The sequence below is a fragment of the Mobula hypostoma genome, chromosome 5, assembly GCF_963921235.1.
Source record: "Mobula hypostoma chromosome 5, sMobHyp1.1, whole genome shotgun sequence".
NCBI classification, from domain to species: domain Eukaryota; kingdom Metazoa; phylum Chordata; class Chondrichthyes; order Myliobatiformes; family Myliobatidae; genus Mobula; species Mobula hypostoma.
Genome location: NC_086101.1, coordinates 13648952 through 13661490, shown reverse-complemented (window position 1 = coordinate 13661490; position 12539 = coordinate 13648952). Strand labels below are relative to the sequence as shown.

The 12539-nt window shown below is 48.5% G+C and overlaps 1 protein-coding gene across 1 annotated transcript in view; it reads left to right on the top strand.

The window, feature by feature from the left end:
* Nucleotides 1-12539, top strand: part of abhd16a (abhydrolase domain containing 16A, phospholipase) — a 147911-nt gene that overhangs the window by 105542 nt on the left and 29830 nt on the right. The window contains exons 11-14 of the mRNA XM_063048064.1: nucleotides 2349-2398; nucleotides 3325-3448; nucleotides 5607-5711; nucleotides 11776-11839. Of these exons, the coding sequence (XP_062904134.1) occupies nucleotides 2349-2398; nucleotides 3325-3448; nucleotides 5607-5711; nucleotides 11776-11839 (343 nt within the window). The remainder of the gene's footprint in view (nucleotides 1-2348; nucleotides 2399-3324; nucleotides 3449-5606; nucleotides 5712-11775; nucleotides 11840-12539) is intronic.

Below are 12539 nucleotides of genomic sequence, written 5' to 3'. Positions count from 1 at the left end.
CACACGTCCCTCTCCACAGATCTCCCACCCGGCACTTATCCCTGTAAGCGCAAGTGCTACGCCTGTCCCTACACCTCCTCTCTTGCCACCATTCAGGGCCCCAAACAGTCCTTCCAGGTGAGGCAACACTTTATTTGTGAGTCTGTTGGGGTCACCTATTGCATCTGGTGCTCCCGGTGCGGCCTCCTCTACATCAGTGAAACCCGACGCAGATTGGGGGACCGCTTCGTCGAGCAACTCCATTCCGTCCGCCACAACAGACAGGATCTCCCAGTAGCCACCCACTTCAACTCTGCTTCACATTCCGATTTGGATATGTCCATACACGGCCTCCTCTACTGCCATGATGAGGCTAAACTCAGGTTGGAGCGTCACCTCATATACCGTCTAGGTAGTCTCCATTCCCTTGGTATGAACATAGAATTCTCCAACTTCCGGTAATTCCCTCCCCCTCCCTTCCCCTATCCCTATGTCACTCTGCCCCGTCCCCCAGCTGCCTATCACCTCCCTCATGGTTCCGCCTCCTTCTACCCATTGTGTTTTCCCCTATTCTTTCTTCACCTTTCCTGCCTATCACCTCCCTGCTTCCCCTCCCCACCCTTTTATCTTTCCCCTTACTGGTTTTTCCACCTGGAACCTACCAGCCTTCTCCTTCCCACCCTCCCCCCACCTTCTTTATAGGGCCTCTGCCCCTTCCCCCTACAGTCCTGACGAAGGGTTCCGGCCTGAAACGTTGACTGATCGTTTCCACGGATGCTGCCCGACTTGCGTATTGTGAGTGTCTCCAATAAGTTTTCTGGCACTGATGCAACACGAGAAAGTAGGACCTCAAATAGGCCATTCGACCCCTTCAAGCCTACCCTACTTCTCAATATACCCCAGATCTCAACTCCTATGCGCCAGTTCCCACTACCCTGAATTCATCTGCCTTCTTTGTACCTCGTTATGATCTCTCACCATTTAGTATTAGAATCAGGTTTAATATCGCTGATGTTTCATGCTGAGACCCTTCAATACAGAGGTGGTGTTCGTGGGTTCAGAAATTTGATGGCAGAAAGGAAGAGCTGTTCCTAAAATGTTGAGTGTGTGTTTCAGGCTCCTGTACCTCCTCTCTGATGGCAGTATTGTTTACCTGCACTGCACTTTATTCTGTAGCTGCTTGGCCTTGTTCTACCTGAATGCATGTGTAATAATCTATTCTGTCTGAATTTTTTATTTAATCTCGGTACACCTGACAGTAAAGAAACAATTCTAATTCCAGTGAAATACCCTTGATGAGTTAACCTCCACAATACTCTGGAGTAGAAAGTTCTGGAGTTCTCTGCCCTAAGCAGTCGATTTTGCTGGACTACCCCTTTATCTCGTAACTGTGTCCCCCATTCAAGATTCTCCCACAAGTGGAAGCGACTTGATACTTGCTCTGTCCTTCTCCCTAAGGATCTTGTATGTTTCCATAAGATCACTCCTCGTTTTCCTAAATTCCAAAGAATATCATTGTAATTTCACTCACTGTTTGTGATAGGACATCCCACTTATCCCAGAATTGGCTTATTGGGACATAGAACAGAACACTACAGGGCACTGTACGGGCCCTTTGGCCTGTGATGTTGTGCTGACCTTTTAGTCTAATCTCAGATCAATCTAATCCTTACTTCCTACAGAGCACCCTATTTTTCTATTTTTTCTATCATCTCAAACTCAGTCTATTCTTCCTCAAGTAAGGGACCTGCTAGTTATGGCTCTGCTGCCACCCTATCTTCTGATCACAACCCACACTGCCCCCTAGTGCTGTATCCTCAGAAAACAGATAGACATTTCAAAGCACATTTATTATCAAAGGATACAGGATACAACTCTAAGAACATAAGAAATAGGAACAGGAGCAGGCCAGCCTGCTCAGCCATTCAATAAGATCATGGCTGATCTGGCCATGGACTCATCTCCATCTACCTGCCTTTTCCCCATAGTCCTTAATTCCCCAACTATGCAAAAATCTATCCAAACTTGTCTTAAATATATTTACCGAGGTAGCCTCCACTGCTTCACTGGCCAGAGAATTCCATAGGTTCGCTACTCTCTGGGAAAAGCAGTTCTGAGATGTATTACAAACACAGGATTTGTTTATCCACACTGTAAAGGGAAAATGACGACGATCACGGAAAAGAGAGGCAGGGAGAGGGGCTGGTTGGGTAGTGGATTTAAAGAGCTGACTGTGTCACTTGCATATATCCTGTGCTCTGAATGATTGTGTGTGTGTGTGTGTGTGTGTGTGTGTGTGTGTGAGAGAGAGAGAGAGAGAGAGAGACAAAGACTATCTGTTACTGACTTCCAGGTGTTGATCTTCACAGCTGGCTATTCAGTCCTCGGATGGAATCACCCCGGGTTTGCGGGCAGCACGGTGAGCAGGGGAACTGCGAGGAGCTGTGATTAAAGAATTTAATAATGTCCCCCACTTCCTTTCAAATCCTGATTCCTCCCCTTTTGCTTCCCCATCTCTCTCTGCGGCTCAACTCCCTGTCCCTACCCCTCCCCTTCTCCTGCTCACCTCCCTCCCCCACTCCCCCTCTCTCTGTCCTCCTGCTTCTTACTCTCCTCTGCCTCACCCTCAACCTGCTCCCTCTCCTCCCTCTCCCACCCTTCCCCCTCCTTCTCTGTTCCCCTCCCTCTCCCTTCCTCTGCCCCTCCCTCTTCCCCCTCCTCTCTGCTCTGTCTGCTCCTCCCCCTCTCTGTCTTTGACCCTCCCTCCCATCCCCTTTCTGCCCCTCCCCCTCTCTATCAGCCTTCCCTCTCCCTCCCACCCCCTTTCTGCCCCTCTCCCTCTCTCTATCAGCCTTCCCCTCCCTCCCATCCCCTTTCTGCCCCTCCCCCTCTCTCTATCAGCCTTCCCCCTCCCTCCCACCCCCTTTCTGCCCCTCTCCCTCTCTCTATCAGCCCTCTCCCTCTCGCTGACTTTGCCCCTTCTCTTTCTCTGACACCTTGCTGCCTCTTGCTTCCTGCTCCTTCCACACTCTCCCTCTCATCTCTTTTCTGTTTCCCTCCATTTGCTTCCTCTTATTTGCCACTGACAACCCCTCCATCCTCGCCCCAGCGCCCCCACCTCCTCTGAACCTCTCATTTTGTGACAACCAGTCACTGATGGTACTTCAGTACCCTCAAACCTCGTTTCCTTTGGCAGTGTGCCAATTAATTTCCATTGGCTGTTTCACCCGCACCCCCTGAAACTCTCCGCCGTTCTCACTAGGGAGGGGCAGATGCAAGTGGGGTTTCTTCTCTGTGTGACAGAGGCGCCGTTGTCATTAACTTCTGCCTTATTTGACACCCTAGGGCGTGCCTTTCCCCCAGAACGAGGCCAACGCCATGGATGTGGTGATACAATATGCAACCCATCGCCTGAACTTCCGCGTCGAGGACATCATCATGTACGCCTGGTCGATTGGTGGATTCACAGGTCTCAACTGCTCCTCCTACTCTTCCGCTCCGCCGCGATCCCGTGACGGTTCTGCGGCACCATGGCGTGGCGGGTAGAGCTGCTGGCTTCCAATCTGCCGACCCGGGTTCAATCCCGACCTCGGGCGCTAAGCGCTGTCTCTATGAGGAGCTTACACGTTCTCCTTATGACCGCATGGGCTCTTCCTCCCGCCCCCAAGTGAATCTGAATCAGAATCAGGTTTAACATCACTGGCGTATGTCGTGAAATTGGTTGTTTTGTGGCAGCAGTGCATTGCAGTTCATAATAGTAAAAACTGAAACTTAGCCACAAGGACATATGTGCAGGAAAATTAAAGAGCTGGTGCAGAAGAAAACAGAAAAAGTGTGCAACACACAAGACGCTGGAGGAGCTCAGCAGGTCGGGCAGCATCCTTGGAAATGATAAAACAGTCAACGTTTTGGGCGCTGAGACCCTTCATCGGGACAAAAAACGTGAGATAGTGTAGATGGGTTCATTGTCCATTCAGGGATCTAATGGCAGTGAGGAAGGAGCTGTTCCTGAAACACTGAGTGCACGTTTTCAGGCTCCTGTACCTCCTCCGTGATGGTAGTAACGGGAAGAGTGGGTGATGCGGTTCTTTAGTGATGGATGCAGCCTTTCTGAGGCATCGCTCCATGAAATGTCGGTGTTTCTGTCTCCTCCCACATGCCAAAAACATGGTCTTTTTACACACACTGGATCTGACTCCCTTTAAACACATCAGAAACAGCAGGAGAACAATTATACTGCTGTTAATCAGATAATGAGCTTCTGTAAATCGTCCCCAGTGTGATGGTGAATTGCAGAATGTGGTGTAAAGGGAGGGAGGGAGAGTTGATGGCAATGAGGGGAGAATACAATGAGGTTCGTGTAGGAACAGTGTAAATGGTTGATTCATGGTTGCTGTTGGCTTTTACCTTAAAGGAAGCCGGAATCTGATCCCTGTGAAGTTAAAGGCAAAAAATGGGGGTCCCAGTGAATTTAAAGAGAACTGGAATGGGGGACCCAGTGAGTTTAAAGGGAACTGGAAGGGGGGGGGTCCCAGTGAATTTAAAGAGAACTGGAATGGGGGACCCAGTGAGTTTAAAGGGAACTGGAACGGGGGGGGGGTGTCCCAGTGAATTTAAAGAGAACTGGAATGGGGGACCCAGTGAGTTTAAAGGGAACTGGAACGGGGGGGGGGTGTCCCAGTGAATTTAAAGGGAACTGGAACGGGGGTCCCAGTGAATTTAAAGAGAACTGGAACGGGGTCCTGTTCCCATTCAGTTTAAAGGGAGCTTGCGAATCTGGGCACAATATGTGTAAAGTGAAAGTAGGAAGTGGGGCTCCAGTTAGTTTAAGGTGAGCACAGAGAATCAGGCTCAAGTGAGTTTAGAAGAAGCTTGGGAAGTGGAGTTTATTGTCATGTGTGGTGAGGTGCAGTACAATGATAACTCTGCTTACAGCAGCATCATTGGCACATGGGTGTAAACAACAGAAGTTAGACATACTTTATACATACAGGAATAATACCATAGAGCGGAAAACAAAGATTGTGCAAAAGCAGGACCCTCAGCTGGTCTGTAATGTAGACCAGACTTAGTGAGTTTAGTTGGAGCGAGGGAGGTGGGACTCAGTGTGTCTAAAGGGAGCAGAGAACAGGGATCCGTTACGTTTAAAGTGAGCGTGGAAAAAGGGGTTACTGGGCCCCGTAGTGTGGCGGTCAGTGCAGTCTCGGATCGGGGTTTCGAATCCCACCACTGTCTGTAAGGAGTTTGTATGTTCTCCCCGTGATCCTGTGGGTTTCCTCTGTGTGCTGCCGATTCCTCCCACATTCCAAAGTCAGACGGATAGGGTGAGGAGGTTGGACTGCTCCCACTGATCTGATTTGATGTAGAGCAACACATTTCACTGCAGGTTGTGATGTACATCGGACAGGTAAAGCTAATCTTTAATCTCCAGATGTTTAAAAGAAGCCCTGCAGAATTGGGAGTGGGTGTTGGAAGCAGAACCTGGTGGATTTGATAGAGAAGCATCAAGATCTCCGAACACGGGGGTGGGGGGTTATCGGAAGTTTACTCTACTCTGTAGGGTTGGAAGCAATCAGAGCTGCTCTGTGGGCTGGGGTTGCTCTTAAATTTGATGTTTTCTTTTCCAGCGACCTGGGCCACGATGAACTACCCGGAGATCCATGCCCTCATCCTGGATGCTTCCTTCGACGACCTTGTCCCCCTTGCCCTGAAGGTCATGCCAGAGAGCTGCCGTAAGTAACCTTTCACCTCTCCTGCTCCCCTTGGGAAATGGAGAGAAATCACACGGCAGCTGTGGGGCGAAGCAGCAGGGCCTTGAAGGGGAAGGGGCAAGGCAGGAAGGAGGCCATTTGGCCAATAATAGATGTCAGCTCTGGGTCCATAGACCTGTAAGGTGAACCTCTTCTAAAAGGAGCCCTGCACAATTTAACAGTTTCAGAGCCCCATCACTTCAAAGTTTCAAAATACATGTACTACCAGTATACAACCTGAAATTCGTCCTCTCCACGCATGAAGAAGCCCCATAGAACGATAGAAACATCGAAGCCCCTCTCACCTCTGAATCCACTCCCTTCACACAAGCGGCAGCAAATGCATCTCTCCCCCCCCCCGCCCCATCCACACTCCTACCCCCTCACCATGCGAGCAGCGGCAGAAGCATAAGAATCCTTTGGTCTAGAGTTAATCAAACTACAGTTCACCAACCAGCACTTTGGTAACTCAGGCTCACTCTCTCCCTCCCCCATCAAACGACGGTTCACCAGCCAGCACTTCGGTATCTCAGACAGTCTTTCTCCACCCCACCCACCCCCCCATCAAACTATAATCCATAAAACAGCACTTCGGTATCACAGACAGCTTCTGTCTCTCCAACAACGAGAGCGGAGGCCATCTTCTCACTGTTCCGAGTCCAGCACGTTGAGTATAATTACATTTTCCTCCAATGCGTCTACCGGTCTGGGCCAATCTGTGCTGCCCACTACTGACCTCCCCCTGAAGGAATTAGAATTGTAATTGGCTTATTGTTGTCACACACATGGAGGTACAGGTAACAGCTTGTCTTGCATACTGTTCGTAGAGACCAGGTCATTACACAGTACAAGGGAAAGCAATATCACAATACAGAATAAAGTGTAACTCTAACGGAGAAAGTGCAGTTCAGGTGGACAATAAGGTGCAAGATCATATCGGGGTAGATTGTTAGGTCGGGAGTCCATCTGTTGTACTGGGGAACTGTTTAATAGTCTGATAACAGTGGAGTAGGAGGTGTCTTGGTGCGGCGTACTTTTCTTGGGAAGAGGGGAGAAGAGAGGATGTCCGGGGTGGGTGGCTGCTTTACAGAGGCAGCATGAAGTACAGTCAGAATCTGCAGAGGGGAGGCTGGTTTCTGTGTTGTGCTGAGCTGTGTCCACAACTCACTGCCTTATGCCACCGGCAGAGTAGCTGTGATGAGTCCAGACAGGATGCTTTCTGTGGGGGAGCATGCCGTTTCTCCTCGCTCTATCCAGCCCCTTTGTTGCCGTAGACAGTACCTGTGCCCTGGGCCCCTGCCCAGCCCGGACGATCTCTCCCTGTGGAGCATGGGATGGTCAGTGGATATGTGAACTCTGGTCAGAGTGGTGCAGTGTGCTGCAGTCACGTTCACAGCGTTGTTACTGAGCCAGCCATCCAGAGCTCTGGACTAACTGTCTGGAGGACTGGACCCAGGTACGGTGGAACGGCAGGCTGTCAGTCACGGGAAGCTCTGACAACCACTCGACCCTGGAGTGGAGGGCGGCAGGCTCATGACTTGACCCAGGAGTGGAGGGCCGCAGGCTCATGACTTGACCCAGGAGCGGAGGGCAACAGGCTCATGACTTGACCCAGGAGCGGAGGGTAACAGGCTCACGACTTGACCCAGGAGTGGAGGGTAACAGGCTCACGACTTGACCCAGGAGTGGAGGGTAACAGGCTCATGACTCGACCTGGGAGTGGAGGGCGGCAGGTTCACTACTCGACCCAGGAGCGGAGGGTAACAGGCTCACGACTTGACCCAGGAGCGGAGGGTAACAGGCTCATGACTCGACCTGGGAGCGGAGGGTAACAGGCTCACGACTCGACCCAGGAGTGGAGGGTAACAGGCTCACGACTTGACCCTGGAGTGGAGGGCAACAGGCTCACGAAGAGATGGAAACAGTAGGTTAGACATAGGAACACCAACAGAGTCTCGGGGGAACAACTGAGCAGCACGCGCGACAATTCACTCTCTCCGACACAATGAATCCACTGAGGCAATGAATGAGAGTCCTCTTTAAATAATCATAGAATGCAGGAAACACGCTAGTCACAATAAACTTGACAGATTAAACCAAAAGCACAAGGGCTTATTGGCTGTAGTTAAGATAATGATTAGTAAGTACCTTAGTAACCTCAGTAACCCTAGAAGCTCAACGCTGTACGGCACACCAGAGACACGAGGGGCTCGTGACACTGACACTCTGCAACCTAAGTTTGTAGCCCATTTCCTCTTTTGTCCTGCTGTTATACAGTTATTGAACGGTCCCTAGTACAATAAGATGGAGACTTGACCTAGCGATCCACCTGGTTATGATCTTGCACCTTATTGCCTATTTACACTGCAGTTTACCTGTAAATTTTACACTCTATTCTGCATCCTGTTACTGTTTTCCCTCGTACTACCTTAAGTTAACGTTGTAATGGAGTGCTCTGTGTTCTTCTTTCCTTTTCCCTGAGCTCCCAGTGGAGCATAGGCCATTGGTGACCTCCCGTCTTTATTGTCCAAAGTCATTGGTATGGCTGGAGTTCATCAGCATTTCTGTAACCCATTGCATCCACTGCACAGGGGATTGGCCTACAGAGCTTCACTAGAGCCCTGTTGGCCAGCCTTACCCATTTCCACCTCTCACAATGGGGACATAGGGTTAGACTTTGAGTGTTGGAGTGATCTGTAATCCTCAGATAGGTTTAAGATTGGAGGGGAAAGATTTAAAAAGGACCTGATAAGCGACTTACTCGCCTAGCGGGTAGTGTGTATGAACTGCCAGAAGAAATGGCTGGGGCAGGCATAGTACAAGCCTTTATTTGGATAAGTACATGGCATGGAGAGGAGAGGTTTAGAGGAAGAAAGACCAAACGCAGGCAAATGGAACCAGCTTGGTGGGGGGACTAGCTAGCTTGGTAGTGTAGTCAGTGACCTGGGTTCACTTCCTGCCGCCGTCTGTAAGGAGTTTGTATGTTCTCCCCGTGTGCACGTGGGTCTCCTATGAGTGCTCATTCCAGCAACGTGCAGGTTAGAGGTTAATTGGTCACATTGATCAGTAATATTAAAGAGGATACCAGAAGTGTAAAAGAGAGGTGAGAGTAGATATCAGACCTCTGGAAAATGATGCTGGAGAGGGAGGAATGGGGGACAAGGAAATGACGGACAAGCTAAATATGTATTTTGCATCAGTCTTCACTGTGGAAGACACTAACAATATGGTGGAAGTTCCAGGTGTCAGGGGTCGTGAAGTGTGTGAGTGTGTGATAACCATGACTAGAGAGAAGGTTCTTGGGAAACTGAAAGGTCTGAAGGTAGATAAGTTACTCGGACCAGATGGTGTACACCCGATGGTTCTGAAAGAGGTGGCTGAAGAGATTGTGGAGACATTAATAATGATCTTTCAAGAATCGCTAGATTCTGAAATGGTTCCATAAGACTGGAAAATTGGAAATGTCACTCCACTCTTAAAGAAGGGAGAGAGGCAGATGAAAAGAAATTAGAGGTCAGTTAGTTTGACCTCAGTTGTAGGGAAGATGTTGGAGTTGAATGTTAAGGATGTGGGTTCAGGGTACTTGGAGGCAAATGATAAAATAGGCTGCAGTTAGCATGGTTTCTTCAAAGGAAAATCTTGCCTGCCAAATCAGTTGGAATTCTTGAAGAAGTAACAAGCAGGACAGACAAAGGAGAATTGGTTGACGTTGCTGTCTTGGATTTTCCGAAGGCCTTTAACAAGGTACCACACTTAACAAGCTACGAGCCCATGGTATTACTGGGTAGATTCTAGCATGGATAAAGCAGTGGTTGCTTGGCAGGAGGCAAAGGGTGGGAATAAAGGGAGCCTTTTCTGGTTGGCTGTCAGTGACTAGTGGTGTTCCACAGGGGTCTGTGTTGGGACTGATTCTTTTTGCGTTATATATCAATGATTTGGATGACGGAATTGATGACTTTGTTGCAAAGTTTGCGGACAATATGAAGATAGGTGGAGGGGAAGGTAGTTTTGAGGAATTAGGCTACAGAAGGACTTAGATTAGGAGAATGGGCAAAGAAATGGCAAATGGAATACAGTGTCAGGAAGTGTATGGTCGTGCACTTTGGTAAAAGGATTGACTATTTTCTTAATGGAGAGAAAGTACAAAAAAACTGAGGCGCACCTTGTGCAGGATTCCCTAAAATATTAATTTGCAGGTTGAGCCTGTGGTGAAGAAGGCAAATGCAATGTTGGCATTCATGTCAAGAGGACTAGAATATAAAAGGAAGGATGTAATGTTGAGACTTTATAAAGCACTGGTGAGGCCTCACTTGGAGTATTGTGAGCAGCTTTGGGCCCCTGATCTTAGAAAGGATATGCTGAAACTGGAGAGGGTTCAAAGGAGGTTCACAAAAATGATTCCAGGATTGAATGGCTTGTCATGTGAAGAGCGTTTGATGGCTCTGGGCTTGCATTCACTAGAATTCAGAAGACTGAGGGGTGACCTCATTGAAACTTATCGAATGGTCAAAGGCCTTGATAGAGTGGATGTGGAGAGGATGTTTACTGTGGTAGGATAGTTTATGACCAGAGGACACAGCCTCAGAATAGAGGGTTGCCCTTTTGGGATGGAGGTGAGGAAGAATATCTTTAGCCAGCGATTGGTGAATCTGTGGAATTTTTTGGCATAGGCATTTGTGGAGCCAAGTCTTTATGTATATTTAAGGCAGAGTTTGATAGATTCTTGATTGGTCAGGGCATGAAGGGATACAGGGAGAAGACAGCAGATTGGGGCTGAATAGAAAATTGGGTCATAGAATATTTCAGCACAGAAACAGGCCTTTTGGCCCTTCTTGGCTGTGTCGAACCATTTTTCTGCCTAATCCCACTGCCCTGCACCTGGACCACATCCCTCCATACACCTCTCATCCATGTACCTGTCCAAGTTTTTCTTAAATGTTAAAAGTGAGCCCACATTTACCACCTCGTCTGGCAGCTCATTCCACATTCCCACCACTCTATGTGTGAAGAAGTCCCCTCTAATGTTCCCTTTAAATTTTTCCCCCTTCACCCTTAACCCATGTCCTCTGGTTTTTTTTCTCCCCTAGCCTCAGTGGAAAAAGCCTGCTTGCATTCACTCTATCTATACTCATCATAATTTTATATACCTCTATCAAATCTCCCCTCATTCTTCTACGCTCCAGGGAATAAAGTCCTAACCTATTCAACCTTTCTCTGTAACTCAGTTTCTCAAGTCCTGGCAACATCCTTGTAAACTTTCTCTGCACTCTTTCAACTTTCCTGTAATTTGGTGACCAAAACTGCACAATACTCCAAATTTGGCCTCACCAATGCCTTACACAACCTCACCATAACATTCCAACTCTTATACTCAATACTTTGAGTTGTAAAGGCCGATGTACCAAAAGCACTCTTTATGACCCTATCTACCTGTGACGCCACTTTTAGGGAATTTTGTACCTGTATTCCCAGATCCCTCTGTTCTACTGCATTCCTCAGTGCCCTACCATTTACCTTGTATGTTCTACCTTGGTTTGTCCTTCCAAAGTGCAAAATCTCACACTTGTCTGTATTGAACTTCATCTGCCATTTTTCAGCCTAGTTTTTCAGCTGGTTCAAATCCCTCTACAAGCTTTTGAAAACCTTCCTCACTGTCCACTACACCTCCAATGTTTGTATCATCAGCAAATTTGATGAAATGGCGGTACAGACGCAGTGGGCCACATGGCCTAATTCCGGTCCAAAATCTTATAGTCTAATGATAGTGGCATTTAACAGGCTGTTAGATAGTCATAGGAGTATACAGGGAATGGAGCGATATAAATCGCATGCAGACAGAAGAGATTTTGGTTTACTTTGTCACCGTGTTTGGCATAGGCATCTTGAGCTGTGCTGATCTGTGTTGTATATTTTTTATATAAGAGTAGTGGATATCGATTAATGTAGCTCGGGACAAACAGGCTGACATGGAAGTGTGGGCCAAAGGGCCTGTTTCTGTGCTGTGTTGCCCTGGTCTCTCAGGCTGGCTCTCTCTTCTTGCTTGCAGGAGGTCTCGTGACTCGAACAGTTCGCGATTACTTGAACCTCAACAACGCAGATCAACTGTGCAAGTGAGTCGGCCCCTGTGAAGGAATTGGCTCCCCCTCCGTCTCACTCCCCAGATCCACGCCTGGCCGAGAGGCGAAGTGCTTTCATTGGGTTATCCACTGCTCCTCTCTAGAGTCTCTGCTTCCAGGGAATAATTGGGTAACGGTGTGGGGTGTGTTTGGAGGAGATATCACGGCTGTGACCCTCGTGAGCCTGCGTTCAATGTTTACAGTGACCTCAGTCACCTTTGGTGTTCTGCGTACACCCTGTTGGGTCTGATCCCTGGAATTCCCCACAGGTCCCCACCTCTGGAATCCTAGCCATGGGCTTGCTGGTCCTGAGCACTGGAGTTCCCTCCATGGACTTCCAGACTCCATATCTCGGAATCCGCTCTGTAAAGGAAGATGCTTAATGAATTGTGGGTGAAAGTTATCAGGTATGAATGCCATGCTCTCTTCTCGCTGCTGCCATTAGGCCGGAAGTACAGAAGCCTTGGGTCCCACACCACCATGTTCAGGAACAGCTATTATCCTACAACCATCAGGTTCTGAACTGCCGTGGCTAACTTCACTCATCTCAACACTGAACTGATCACTCAATACACCCTTATGGATTCACTTTCAAGGACTGTACACCTCATGTTCTCAGCATTATTATACACTAGCAGTTTGCCTTCTTTTACATTTGGTTGCTCATCGGTCTTTGTGTGTAGACATTCATTGA